Below are 14,716 nucleotides of genomic sequence, written 5' to 3' on the forward strand. Positions count from 1 at the left end.
GGAGTTCCTGCTGGCTGTCTCCACTAGACTGCATGGGAGGCCCTGGGCCCTGCTGCTGCACCATTCCCTGCAGTGGAGTTACAGCCACACTTGGCTTTGAGTGGGCACTGGGCATCAGGTCCTCATGTGTGCAGCAGGACTTCACCCACGGAGCTGTTCCCCCAGCCTTCTAGTATAGTGTATATCCACTAAGTCTTTATAGGTTTAAATTACTTGGCTTGCCAGGCGTGGTGGCACACACTTTTAATGCCAGTCCTCGGGAGGCAGAGGCAGATGGATCTCTGTGAGTTTGAGGCCAGGACAGCCAGGGCTACACAGAGAAACCCTGGGGGGTGGTGATTACTTGGATTGCTTTCTTTTTGCATAAGTAGGCTGTGCTTTTGTTTGTTTGTTTTTGTTTTGTTTTGTTTTTGTTTTTTTAAAGATTTATTTATTATGTATACAGTGCTCTGGCTGCATGTACACCTGAAGGCCAGAAGAGGGCACCAGATCTCATGATAGGTGGCTGCTGGGAATTAAACTCAGCACCTCTGGAGGAGCAGTCAGTGCTCTTAACCTCTGAGCCATGTCTCCAGCCCTGTTTTTTGTTTTTTAAAGCTCTTTTCTTTGTAAAGGGGGTAACTGAAGTCAGCCTTACAGCAGCACTTTTGTTTTACACCACTGCAGGCACAGGGCAGCTGGCATGTCCAGTCTTGGGTGAGGGATTGCAGTCAGCTTCTGCCTTCCTGCAGCCTGCAGTAGCCCTGTCAGGAGCTTTGAACAGGAGTCATTTTGTCCTGGCGTTCACACCTACAGAGCCTTTAGAACCAGTAACAAGCTTGCTTGAGTTCTTTTCCTTGTGCAGTAGAATGGAAATATTGTACTTATAAACAGTGGGCTGACAGAACAAAAGTAAGATACCTTTCTCTTTTTTTTTTTAATGAAGTTGAAGATACATTTCAGTCTCCAGAAGTAGTCTAGTTAACAAAAACATTCCTGTTTTTTCTGTCTGGTTTGGTTTTTTGGTTTGTTTGTTTGGTTGATTGGTTTTTGTTGTTGCTTTTGTTTTTGGTTTTTGGAGACCGGGTTTCTCTGTGTTAGCCTTGGCTGTACTCACTTTGTAGACCAGGCTGGCCTCGAACTCATAACAATCCTCCTGCCTCTGCCTCCCGAGTGCTGAGATTAAAGGCGTACATCACCACACCTGGCTTCTCTCTGTTTTGTATCACCAGTTTTCATCATGACTTACAAAAGAATGAAAATTCAGAGGAAGGACATTTTTCTCAAAGAACCAACTGTGCTGGAATAGTTATACATTTTGTTTAGTTCTTGTTTGTTTTTTAATAATTTGCATTTAAACAGTACGTATTTGTTTGGCAAATTTGGGCTGGCTTTCTTAATACATTTTTACTTGACTGCTTGCAGTAGAATGAACGCAAAACAGTAATGAAGTAGTGGGAGGTCCAGTTGCTCCTTCATCTTTTGGTGACACTCTTGTGATATGTAAACACACTCTGTGACTTGGGCTGGTGAAGAGTAGCTCTGTCAGAAGGTTCTGCTAGGGTCAGCGTATGGCTGAGGAGACCAGAGCCCCTGAATACAGGCAACAAAAATCCATCACCTGTAGATGCTGCCCACATAATAACAATGAATACCAGAAGTTAATGATGATGTCACTGTGTGCTGGCAGTGCTCAGAAGTGTTGGTGCAGCCTCTCCAGTCACTGCATCATCCCGCTAGACACATCACACTGTCCAGAATGTTCTACATATGGCAGACTCTTTCAAAGTCCTCTTTGGCTTCCTTACTTGGAGTGACATGTCTCTGATGCTCTCTGTTGGCTGTGCCAGTGCTCTTTTTAGCATCAAGCCACCCTGTGTCTCCTGCACAGGTCTTAGAGCTGTGGTCTGCTTAGCTTGCCAGGCTGCCTTCAGGCTGGTCACTGTTCAGGTGCCAACCTCTCACACCTTGCTTTCTGAATGAAAGACTCCATTGAAAGTGCAAGCACTTGCTGTCAGCTAAAAGTTATATTTTGGTTTTAATTTGGAATTTGTAATTTTTCAAAGTAACTACATTTAGTGCTGATAAATGTGGTAATAAGATATTTAAGGTATTTACTCTCAGACTCTGTTCAGAAGCCACACAGCTTTTGGCTTCATTACACTCAGACGAAACACTTACCAGAACCAATACAGTGCATTACAGTCTCTGTGCCTTCGAAGTAAGGTGAATAGAAGGTGGTAGTGATGCCTGAAACACAAATCTGTGGAGTTTACTTGGTGGAATGTTCGCTGTGCCACAGAAGCAACATGGGAAGATGGATAACTGATGATGCACATGCCCTGAAAACACCTTTCTGATGGTAGCCAAGGATCTACTGAACTTCCTGTTTGATTAAATCAGAGTTATTATTAATACAGATACTGCTTTGAACATGCTTATGGTCCCAGTGTCCAAGGGGCAGAGGCAGGAGGGTCACAATTTTGACGCCATCCTGGCTGCATTTGATCTCAAAAATAAAAGTGGAGCCCTTCTCTTGCTGAAGGTAGAGGTGAGCGCTGTGCTTTCCCAGTCAGGACTCGTGTCGTGAGTGAATGGTTACAGTGTCACCACTGGGTTACAGAGTCACCACATAGCAAGGACAGTCGCTCAGACTTGTTGGGTAGGAAATACGAGTCCTTTGTGTGGAGCCCTGTGTGGGCTCCTGGTGAGGTGAGGGCATCTGCATGGGTGTGTTTCCTTAGTGTCCTGTCATATGATGGGAATGGAAGCCAGGGCCTTACACGTGCCAGAGCGCTCTAGTATTAAACTGCACTCCCTCTGGGATGTGCTCCGAGGAAGACGGTCTGATAGGGGAGGGAAGCATACATAGTATTTATTCTGTGTAGTACTTTATGGACCTAAACCAACCCTTTTCATATTAGAACATTAAAGTCCCCAAAGTAGAAACTAAAGCAAAGGAGCTTGTACTTGTGCCCTGTCCCTTCCCGTGCTGGGTGCTCGCTCACTCTTTGCTGCTGCCTGTCTCTTGGCAGTGAGGATGTTTGTAGTAATTACAATCCTGGCTGTGCTGCTCCTGTCCGTGTTAGGCTTTCTCAGAGCAGCAGAGCACACGTGGTGTTGGTATAGGATGTGGAGAGAGTGGTTTATTTCAGGAAATTGGTTCATGCATTGTAGAGGCCTAGTTGTCCCAAATCTGCAGGATCTGCTGCAAGCCAGGAAGATTTAGAATACAAATAGGACCGGGAAGCCCGTGTGCTGGTGCATCCTTGGCTGCTCACAGCCAGTCTTCCTGCTATTAGAGACTTCATTTGGTTAGATGCTCTCTCACGGGAAGGAGAGGCGCTGGCTTTGCAGCACTGTCATGAAATAGTTGACGCGATCAACTTAGCGAGAGGGAAGATAGGTCTTGGCTTACAGGGTTGGGGCTCTGGTTCATCATGGGCAGGCCTCCTTCCTTGCTTTGGGCCTCTGGTCGGCTGTTAGATGGGGGTGATGAGGAACGAGAGATGGAGCAAAGGAAGCAAAGGGGTTCGAGGTGAGGCTGGGCTCCCGAGCCCATGAAGGGTGAGCATCTGGTGAGCCATGACAAGGATTCCCATGGGCCTCATGCCCTGATGCTTCCTCCACCTCCCAGAAGTGGTTCTGAGACTTCAGCACGTAGACCTTTTAATTTCACAACTGTAGCAGGAGCGCTGTCTGTTTTGCTTGTGTTTATTGATTTAAATGTTAGTGCCATCCAGAAATACATTCACAGGAGTATCTTGACTCAAACACCTGGGCACTGTGGCCCAGCCAAGCTGAATCGCTAATCTTCCAATACAGACAAATTCCCAGAGGCTCTAGCTAAAGAGTAACTAGGACTAGTTCCTTCCATGTTTCTCTCCTGTCACAAGGCAGTCTGTGACAGGAGTGTGGGGTTGGGACTTAACACAGGACTTTGTGAAAAGGATCTCGTAGGAACCTCTCCTGCAGATGTCAATAGGGATGACTATCCTTTTGTACTTCTGGGCTGTAAAATGATGAGTGACCGCTCCTCACACAGTTAAATGTGGAGTTACTATGATATCCACTTCTGGGTATATGCCCAGAAGAACTCACCAAGGGTCTCAGAAGGTCAATAAATGCCTTTTTAAAGCGCTCTCCCTCCCTCTCTCTCTTTCTCTCTCTCTCTCTCTCTCTCTCTCTCTCTCTCTCTCTCTCTCTCTCTCGTCTGCATGTTTCTTATGTCTCTGCATCTGTGTGTGTCTCTGTGTCTGTGCATGAGTTTGTGTGTGTGTGCATACGTGCACACGTGTCTCTGCGTGCAGGTACTCATGGAGGCCAAGGCTCGGCCTGGGCCTGGGGATAGCCCAAGGATCTGTTTCCACCTTAGAGCTGGGATTACTGGCATGTAACTACCACCTGCTCAGTTTTCCATGGGGGTTCTGAGATTTGAACTGTCCTTATAACTAAGCTATTTCCTCAGCCCCATGGATTCTTAATCTTGAGAACCATTATACACAGTAGTAAAGAGGTGACACAACATGAATGTCCATTGATGGATGAGCACATAAAAATAATGTAGCATGTACAAACAGTGGACTATTACTCAGCCTTCATGTGGAAGGGCTTTGATGTATGTAAAGTACTGGTGGGTCTTGGGGACCTTTATGACAGATGAGGTTATCAGGAGTATACCACACATTTCCCTGAAACAACTTTTTAGAAGAGTGAGGCGTTGAAATTGTTAGGCATAGACTTTAGTTGGAATTTGTTTGGGACTCCATGGATTTACTCTATGAACTTCTACTTTGTTTAATTAGGCAGCAGGTAAAACATGATTTCTTCTATATTGTTCTAGACAGGAGTAAAACAGACATGTTAACAGCCAGTGAATGCAAACTTAATATGAGGTTTGCGTTGGTTGTAGTTACCATTATGAGTATTGTGCCTGTCCTAACAGGATTTGCTTAAATGACCAGGTAAGGGTTTTCCTCCTGTTCGTGTCTGCAGATTGATTGTGAAGAGCACTTCGGTTTCTAGCTCAGTGCTTTACATGTAGCTGACGCTGACATTGAACATACATAGTGAGCTGATTCTGTCATTGTAATGTTCTCCTCAAGTTAGAGCTGCACGCAGTGGGGCTGTGCATGTGGATCATCTCAGGAGAGGCTGTGTGACTTGCATGTTTCTTTAAGCAGACTTGATGTTGAGGGATGAAGTAGAGGAATGTTTGAGTGTAAGTCCCACATCTTTTCTCCACTTTTCATAAGACCTGTGGGACTCCATTATTAAATAATTCAGGTGAGTGCTTCCGTTTTTGAGCAAAGTAGATTAGCATCAGTGTTTCTGAAAGCAAGACCAGTGTGTGTGGGTTTCCTGTAGTTCTTGGCATTAGACACAAGCGTTTGTTGGGACTCAGATACCTCTGACATAAACTGTCTCACCTCGTATGCTGCAGTGGTGAGCATGCGCCCAGGCTTTTTTCTTTTGAGTTTTAGGTTTTTCTTATTACAAAAGAGAAATACAATATTTATAGACAAAACACCATTAAAATTTTCTGAATTGCCCTGTTGAAAACGATACAAAAGTGTTCTCAGTTGTGCTATTAAGAAAGCATAAGGAATAAAACTACCAGTATACCTTTTAGCACTTGTCAGCCCTAGATTGTTACTGTAGTCCAGATTTCCAAAGACATACAAAAGGAAACCTAATCTTGAAAGATACACTGTAGTTTTTAAAGTCTTCTCAGGCTAGGGTAACATGCCTGTCTTAGGGTATGAAGACCCGAGCTCCATCCCCCAGCATGCAAATAAAAAAGGCAACAGTGAGGTGCAGACCTGTTACCCTGGGGAGGTGGAGGTGGTGGGTTGCCAAGGCTCCCGCATCTTAGTGAGTTCTGTGCTGGTGAGAGAGCCTGTCCTAAACATTAGGGAGGACAGTGCCAGAAAAAGGACACCCGGGGTTGTCTTCAAGCATACACCTCACACAGTGTGCCTGCACTACAAGAGCATGTACACACACACACACACACACACACACACACACACACAAAGCAGTGATAAATCTAAAATTCCCTCACACACAACCTGACATTGTTGCTGTTCCTGAATCTATTTTAAGTCTCAGAACCACGCACATCTTTGATTAGATCTTTTTCACTTTGTCAGTGAGAAGTAATCAAATAGAGGGCAAAGGTGAGTGTTCCTACAGAAGCAAGCTCAAGAGGCTGGTCACATTGCAAAATTCCTTTTAAAAAAAGGTTATAAACTTGAAAAATTTTGTGATTGTCATTTGTGTCAATATGCAGGAGTTGTTGTGTCATAGAACTCATTCTGTAGCCCAGGCTGGACTCAGGCTCACAGAGATCTACCTGTCTCTGCCTCCCACGTGCTAGGATTAAAGGCCAACCGCTGCTTAGCTCATACCTGATTTTAGACTTAAACTACAAGTGTATCGGGTGCAATGAGATGCAGAACCAGGGACACTGAATAAACCACTAACGGGCGTGTGTTGCTGCCTGGCCGCCCAGTTCTATGCGCTCAGTACCAAGTTTCCAGTCTTTCTAAATTACAGATAAGCTTGTAATTTGAACCAATACCATTTAGCATGCATGTTTAATATAACAAAAGTAGAGGATGTAGAAGATAGACTAGTTTGTCTCGGGTCTGCTTCTTCTTTATAGAAGCATATAATTTGAAATAAAGACTGCCTATTTTTTTCAAACCCAGCTTCACAGAGCTGTAGGCCTACAGGGTGAAAAGTATCTTCTGTACAAGCATCCCCATCCTTGCCTGGTCGGGTAGTTCCTGGTGACGCCTTTTGAGACCATACTACCTGCTTACATATGCTGGTGTCTGGTTTTCTCTCCGACACATAGACACTGGTATATGACTCATCTTTTATATAAATTGTGCATATATATACATATATGTCACTTTGTACTTGTCTTTGATCTGTGTAAAATCAGTGCGAAAAGGAGGAGAAACCTGAGACAAAAGAGCTAGGTAAAAGCTGGGGACCAAGGACATAGAAAAGAAGTTAAGGAAAACAGGAGAAGGATGCATTAGAAAATACCGATTTTTTCCCCCTGTCACCAGAGGGAAAAAATAAAGCACTAGTTGTATGAGTTTGAGGTTTGTTTGAATCTCAGCTCAGCCTCTTTACCTGTGTAGCCTTAGGAAGGATTAGCCACACTCTTGGTGTCTGGTTTCACTTGCTGTCGTGCTGAGGGTCAAGCCCATGGCCTTGCACCTGGTAAGCACATGTTCCACCACTGAGCTTTACTCACCACCCAGGGAGCTAGAGTCTTCTCACCTGCAAGGGAGTCAGGCATGAGCATGCGCACACATGTGCGGGCATGTGCTAACGATCCATAGAAAGCGTTCTGATCTGGAGGTGTGCCGTAGGTGCAGGGACAAGGACGGTGATGGTGAGAAAAGCATGGTGTGTTGACAGCACAAGTGTCTGCTCTTGGAAGTACTGGTCTGGGCTTGGGAGGTGAGGCACACAGCAAAACCCAGAAAAGCCATGTAGTCATAAAATGAAATCATGTTCTTCTCATTAAAAATAGTTTTTAGTGTTTTCAAGAGAAAGGTACTGTAGCTTCAAATAATAGTCCATCGATAGTGTTGTCATTATCCACCAGCAGTGATGCTAGTTCTGTGATAGCATAGCTAGCTGTACCGGGAGATGCTGACAGGATGTAGGAATAGCTTAGACATCTTAGACATCTGGACCCCCTCAGAATGTCAGCGACAAAGTTCGGCATCCATTTTCCTCCCTCCTCCCTCCCCCCTCCTCCCTCCCTCCTTCCCTTTATCCCTTCCTTCCTTCCTTGATTTACTTATTTATGTTTATGCGTGCTCTATCTACATCTATGCCTGTGTGCCAAAAGAGGGCATCAGATCACATTACGGATGGCTGTGAGCCACCATGTGGTTGCTGGGAATTGAACTCAGGACCTCTGGAGGAGGAGCCAGTGCTCTTAACTGCTGAGCCATCTCTTCAGCTTCAGTTCTACATCTTTCAAGCTGACCGCAGCACCCTATGAAAAACTGTTTATCACAGAGAGGATTTCATCTAGTACTGCTCAGACTGAGAGGTAAGCTCCTGGAGTTAGAACTAAACTCCTAGATTCTACTACCGACACAGAGGAAGGGAAGAAACTAGTTTTATTGGAGACTTTGTTGTTATCTTAAGATGACGCTGAGTAATGGAGTAAAATGACCTGTCAGATCTTCGGGAGGCTTTCTCAGTACTAATAGCCCTGAAGGGTCGGCAGGACTAGTCCTACCACACGGCTGTCCTCTCTGCGTACACACATACAGCACACAGAGCATGTTGGAATGGAGTCTGCAACACTTAAAAATAACGGACTCTGCAAGGTGCACACCTTTACTTGAAAGGCCAGGCTTAAGAATCCCGTGAGGTCAGGAGTTCAAGGTCAGCCTGGGCAACAAAGGGAGACTAACTAAAGGGAGGAAAACCAAAATGATGGTTAAGTGGGCCTGTAGCCCTAAGATTAGATTCAGATTACACACAGGTAGAGTAAACTAGTAAAGAAAATTGTAATACTAGGGGCTGGAGAGATGGCTCAGTGGTTTAGAGCACTGCTGCTCTTGGACAGAACCAGGGGCTGGTTCTTAGTGCTCACATAGTGACTCACAACCTTGTGTAACTCCAGTTTGCAAGGTTCTCTTCTCACCCCTATGGGCACCAGATATGTGCATACATACAGGCAAGAGAATGCATACACATCAACTAAAATCTTAATTTAAAAAAATTAATTCTAGGAGTTTGGCTACAAACAAATACCAAGGCAGACCTTGGCCAAAAACAAACAAACAAACAAAAAACCAAAAAAACAAACTATTCCTAGCTGACCTCAGACTCGGGTTCAAAACTTGATCAGTCCAGTAAGTTTAGAATAAAAGAAACTAACCAGGCACTTAGGAGGCAGAGGCAGGTGGATCTTGAGTTCAAGGCCAGCATGGTCTACAAAGTTCCAAGAAGCCAGGGCCACACAGTAGAGAGAACTTATTTTATAAAAGGAATAAAAGGAAGCTTAGTGTGAAGCCAAAGAGGCATCCCCTTTGCTTGATGCCGGGCCAGGGCCCCCTCCTGTGGCTTTGACGATGTGCGCGTGGGTAAGAAAGTGTTTAAGGAGAAGTCTTCCGTTTCTCTTAAGTCACAGGAGCATAGTTGTGATTTTTGCAAGACAGGGACACAGTTGTTCAGGGTTGGTCAGAGACATGCTCTAACTCCATCAAAGCAAAGCAGTTAGTCTGCTTGTGTCTTTGAAAAAACTAGGATTTGTTGTGGATGGAAGAGCAATAAAGGAAGCTTAAACTGTCATGTTACAGTTTGAATTGTTTACATTTAGAATATTTTGTTGTTAGTTCTGTCAATGGGCAAAAGAAGGAAATATCAAATTTGTCAGATAATACACAGGAAAAGTCCCTTGGGGAGGGATTGACACAGCAATTAGAGAGGTCACAGTCTACCCAGAAAACAGAGGACATGTAGGCTTGGGGGCAGTTAGGCTGCACATAGGAGAAACCTGCTCGCAGGTGTGATGTATGCTATCGCAGGGGCAGGCCTTGTGCAGGGAGGAGCTGAGGAAAGTTGCAGTAAGAGGTGGAGAGGGGGAGGGAGGAGAGAATCAATATGAGGTCTCAAGGGAGGCCACAGAGGGCGACAGGTGTCGGTCATTCTCCTTTTGGGGCCGAGTGTGTAGGTGAATCTGAGCCTTGCTCCTGGATAGATAAGATAGAAGGCAGCCAGCCCCAGCGACCCTCCTGTCTCTGTCCCTCTTGGGGTGGAGTTAAAGTATATGGAACACCCAGTTTTCCCACTTGCAGGCTAGTGCTCTTAACTGCAGAGCCATCTCTCCAGCCACTTCAGGAATGTTATAATATCAATAATACAGAATTATCTAAGAGTTTTTGAGGAAATGATTCATGGTACTTTAACACTTTCGTTCTCCTAATCTTTATTCACAGAAACCTTTTAAAAACCTAGTTCTGGGGTTGGAATGTAACTCAGTTTGTAGCATGCTTGCCCGGCTTGCACAGCGTCCTGAGTTCCGTACCCACGTGGTGTGGTGGAAGGCAGGGTTATAATATCCTCGCTATACAGTGAGTTTGAGGACAGCCCAGGATACATGAGATCCTGTCTACAACCAGTAAGTCACACCTGGTTCCAGTCACAGTTGCAGCATCACGTGTTGTTTCTCCTAACCTTGTGTCTGTGCTACGAGAGAAGATCTCAGCAACAGAGAGACAATCATATCTGTCTTCTAGAAAGGCCGCCTAGCAGTGGTCTAGAGATGGCCTTCCCTCACTGAATGGAGCCACTGCCTCGCTGCACACAGACCTACACAGGGTGGGTCGATTGCTGCAAGGGGGGAAAGCGGCCCAGCCCCTGGGCAACATCGAGCACACAACTCACAAGAAATGTCGTTGGCTTCACTTCACCAGCTGCCCAGGGCAAGAGTGTGGTAGTGTAGAAAGTCTCAGAATTTCTTTGTTGGGTAACAAGAAAGATGGTGACAGTGTTGACAGCAAGGCACGCTGATTGCAGAGCTCCGCCAAAGACTGTTGAAAACACCGTTAGGAAGGGCCGGAGCGTTGGCAGTCGGTCTGCTCTGCACCTGCCTCCGGCCATCTGCTTTCGGCCTCGTCTTAGACACTAGGAATTTAAAACCCCTGGTGTCGTAGCCTGGCCATTTCAGCAGCAGTGTCTACTTTGGTTTTTTGCTTTTTGTTTTTCTTTAGTTTTTGTTTCTTAAAAATCCAGTTTCAACCTTCAGATGTTAATAGAACAGTCCGCTGCAGGAACTGCCTTGGAACATCTGCAGTGGTGGCTGTAAAGCCTGTGAAGTGCTTGCTTTAACCACTTTAAACAGCTTCATAAGAATCCCTAGTTTGATTATTAAAGTTGTTTAGACTAACATTTGAGAGAGGCACTCTAATCTAGTCTCATTTCTCTTCAGCATCCGGCTTGGTACCACTGAAGCCGTGTCAGTAGGTGGAAGGGCAGCAGGATACGGTTCGAGGAGAAGCCAAGTGCTCCTTCCTTCCTCTCTTCCAAGAGATTGTGTGCCACATTTAACAGGGTGTAGGTGACAACCTGGTGTGGTTTTTAGAGTTTAGCACTGAAGTTCCACTTTGGCAAAATCTCCTGTTAAAGTTATCTTCCCTTTTATTTAAAAATAAAAGAACTTGAAAATGCTCTTAATGAAAAATTAATGTCACTGGGCTAACTTTAGAAAAAGACCATATTAGATTTCTTTATATTAAACATAAGTGTGTATCTTACGACTTCCAAAAAAAGAGTACCAGGTGAATTTTTGCCTGTAGTGAATTTGCTACTTTGTATTGTATGAGCTGTGGACATTGCTCTTAGAATATTGTATACAATTGAAAACATGTCAGATCTGGTGGCTCTTGCCAGAATTCCAGCACTCAGGAGGGCATGGCGAGAGTCACCACAGGTTCAAAGCCAGCCTGTGCACACGGCAAGTTCTAGGCCAGCCAGGACGAGAGTGAGACCTCAAATGCAAAACAAAACAAAAAGGGGAAGACAGACCAGCAGATCTCTGGGAGTTCAAGTCTACATAGTGAGTTCCGAGCCAGTCAGGCCTTCGTCTTGAGAGTCTGTCTTTAAAAACTCAAGAGAGAAGCCAGGTGTGGTGGCGCACGCCTTTAATCCCAGCACTCGGGAGGCAGAGGCCGGCGGATCGCTGTGAGTTCAAGGCCAGCCTGGTCTACAAAGTGAGTCCAGGACAGCCAGGGCTACACAGAGAAACTCTGTCTCGAAAAACAAAAAAACAAAAAAACAAAAAAACCAAACCAAAACAAAAAAAAAGCCTCAAGAGATCCTCAGCACTGGAAGTGGCCAGTGCTCCACAGTGAGGACCTGCTGTTAGGAGCCTCCGCTGTCTGCCTGCACAGGGCCAGTGTGCGGCTTTGCTTGTATAAAATGCAGTTTCTTCCATGGCTTCTTGCATTTAGCTTTAATTTTTGAGAAAAATATTTTTAAGTAGATTTCTGTTCTATTAGCAGATTTGTCTGTTTAAAGGAAAAGTACTACTGCCTATTGAAAAAAACTTTTTTGTTTCCACAGAAACCTGCTAATATTTTAGTTATGGGTGAAGGTCCTGAGCGAGGAAGAGTAAAAATTGGTATGTTGCATCTTTGATAAGTCACAGTTCAGTATACTTCTTAAATTGCTGTCGGCAACCGTATCACTGTTTGCTGTATCAATATGCACAGACTCATAGTCATGGACATCAAAGGGGAACCTTCTCCCAGCTCTCAGGCAGCCACACAGGCTTCCTCCAACCCCGAACAGCCAAGGAGCTGACCTGCAGGGGCGCCGAGGTGCAGGCCTGTCCCTGGCCTGGCCTGAGGGCTAAGGCACTCGTGGCACTGAGGCTCAGTGTGCGGGGCTGCCTCTGCATCAGGCCTTTCCAGGGTCTGTAAGGACGCCTACGTTTATCCTAACTGGTTGCTTCTTTCCTTGTCATTTTGCTAAGCAGTGCAGTGTTTGTCACTTATATTTACTTTGTTTGGGATGGAACTAGAAGACATGTAGCTAGTTTATAAATTAGTGTAATTAAGATACAGAATTGTAAGAACACAGAACATATTTAACAATAGTTGCTCTTGCAATGTTTGACAATAAGTAGAGCAGTGGTTCTTAGCCTTCCTAACCCTGTGACCCTTTAATACAGTTTCTCATGCTATGGTGACCTGCATGCATAAAATTACTTTCATTGCTACTTCATAACTGTAATTTTGCTACTGTTGTGAATTGCAATGTAAATACCTGTGTTTTCCAGTGGTCTTAGGTGACGCTGTGAAAGGGCTTGCACCCCGCAGCTTGAGAGCCGCTGAAGCGCAGGCACCTGTGGCTGTGTGCCGCCTCACCAGCCCAGGGAAACTCTTCTTCTCCCCCAGTTGTCCTTTATGAGTCCCCCAAAGCTTACTTTCCATTTTTATAAGCATTTTAAGTGCTCTTTCATTGCACAGACTGCTGCAAAGTCTTAGTTGAGAGATCATGTAATGCACTTTGAACTCTGAGCCGTTGGCTGTCCTTGAGTCGGACCTTGTCAGTGCTCATCTTGGGGCTCCCGGATGCTTGTAGGCTTAGGTGAGCTTCTGAATGGATCTTGTCAGACTCAGATGCCAGCTCAGGGCATGCAGATGAGGCCAGGCCTAGCCACAGCATTTTCAAGTATGTCGTGGTTAAGAAGAATTGCACAGCACCTCTTGCTCTCTTTAGAGCTGCACTTGTGTCTAGCCGTGCAGTGGTACCACACCGCAGGCATTCACACTGCAAGGAAGGACTTGATAATCTCATTCAAAGTTTTTATTCTTTGACAGAATTTGGGCTTTTCCCCTCTATAATTAAGTCAATTAAAGGAGAATCTACCTCATGAAAAATGTTAGACTAGAGCTACACTTACCCAGATGGCCATGGATCCTGACCCCTCCCAGTGGGTGGTAGATTTGGGTCATCCTTTGTGTGTAGTGACCCTGCATGTGATGCCATACAGAGTAGCAGGGCAAAGTCCACACCCAAGTAGTTTATAGCATGGTGTCAGTCTCTTCAGTGCTGTCTTGGGTTTGTGATTTTTCTTCTTTTTTTTTTTTTTTTTAACCTCTGTCTTGTGAAGAAGCACAAGACTGGAAAATAGCCTTTTCCAACTTATAAAGTGCCATGAGTTTTTAGGTTAGTGAAACTCTGGCCAAATAAATAAGGAAGATAGTATTAAGTCTGTGGGGTTAGCTCTGATGGCAGCAGTGAGCAGGCTTGTGGATGCTGATTATGGGAAGCCCCACCCTGCAGTGCCTGAGTGCTGAAGTCTAGCGTGGTGTCCAAACCTATCCTGACCCCAGAGAAGTCAGCCAGAGGAGCACCTCACCCTGAGACCTGGAGACACAGCCCATCATGAGTGACAGTTTCTTCTGAAGGCCTGACTTCCAGCTTCTCCGCGTTCGCGCTGCCTCACACCTGCACACACGCTTGATCAGTAGCACTGGCAAGTGAGGGACATGTAAATCCGGCCTGTCTGTCCACTTACGTGCTTCTGTTGTTGTTTTTACAGCGGACATGGGCTTTGCCCGATTATTTAATTCACCTTTGAAGCCTTTAGCAGATTTGGATCCAGTGGTTGTAACATTCTGGTACCGAGCTCCAGAATTACTCCTCGGAGCACGACATTATACCAAAGCAATTGGTGAGTAGGGCTGATTAAAGTTACAGAACTTTAAAACTCTTTCCATGAAAGGGACTTATTTTTGTACATGTTTAAATCAAGTAATAGAGCAAATTATGAAAATAAAATCCCAGAATTCCAGCACCCATATGTACACATTAGCACCCAAGAGCATGGAATTGCACGTGTTTCTTTACAAAAGAGTTTCAGAATGTTTAGAGTAAAAACATTAATTTCATATCAAAAGAGAAAACTAAAAATTTTAAGTTCTGGAACTTCATACAAATGTTCTTGCTGCCACCAAAAGAAATGCTGACTTCTAGAGTTAGGGAGTCAGAGCTTTGTCAGGGTTAGGAGTGAGGTAGTCTTGCTTCCTCCTGTTCCAGTGGCAGCCCTGTCAGCAGGGTCACAGCACGGACATCCTTCTCAGGTCCTCTGCCGGCTGCCAGCACACACAAACGCAGGCACGCACGCACGCACGCACGCACGCACGCACGCACGCACGTACCCCCCCACCTCCCTTACCCT

At 45.2% G+C, this 14,716-nt stretch overlaps 1 protein-coding gene across 8 annotated transcripts in view; it reads left to right on the plus strand.

The window, feature by feature from the left end:
* The window catches only part of CDK8 (cyclin dependent kinase 8), a 68,779-nt gene that overhangs the window by 38,788 nt on the left and 15,275 nt on the right, over positions 1–14,716 (plus strand). For 7 of the 8 annotated variants that reach the window (XM_084761796.1, XM_084761797.1, XM_084761800.1 and 4 more), the window contains 2 exons: positions 12,091–12,148; positions 14,078–14,209. In XM_084761796.1, coding sequence (XP_084617922.1) covers positions 12,091–12,148; positions 14,078–14,209 — 190 coding nt within the window. Of the gene's footprint in view, positions 1–10,000; positions 10,148–12,090; positions 12,149–14,077; positions 14,210–14,716 lie in introns of those variants that run through there. The other variant, XM_084761801.1, reaches the window with a different exon arrangement.

This window comes from Acomys minous, assembly GCF_964271855.1.
Source record: "Acomys minous genome assembly, chromosome: 16".
In the NCBI taxonomy this organism is placed as follows: domain Eukaryota; kingdom Metazoa; phylum Chordata; class Mammalia; order Rodentia; family Muridae; genus Acomys; species Acomys minous.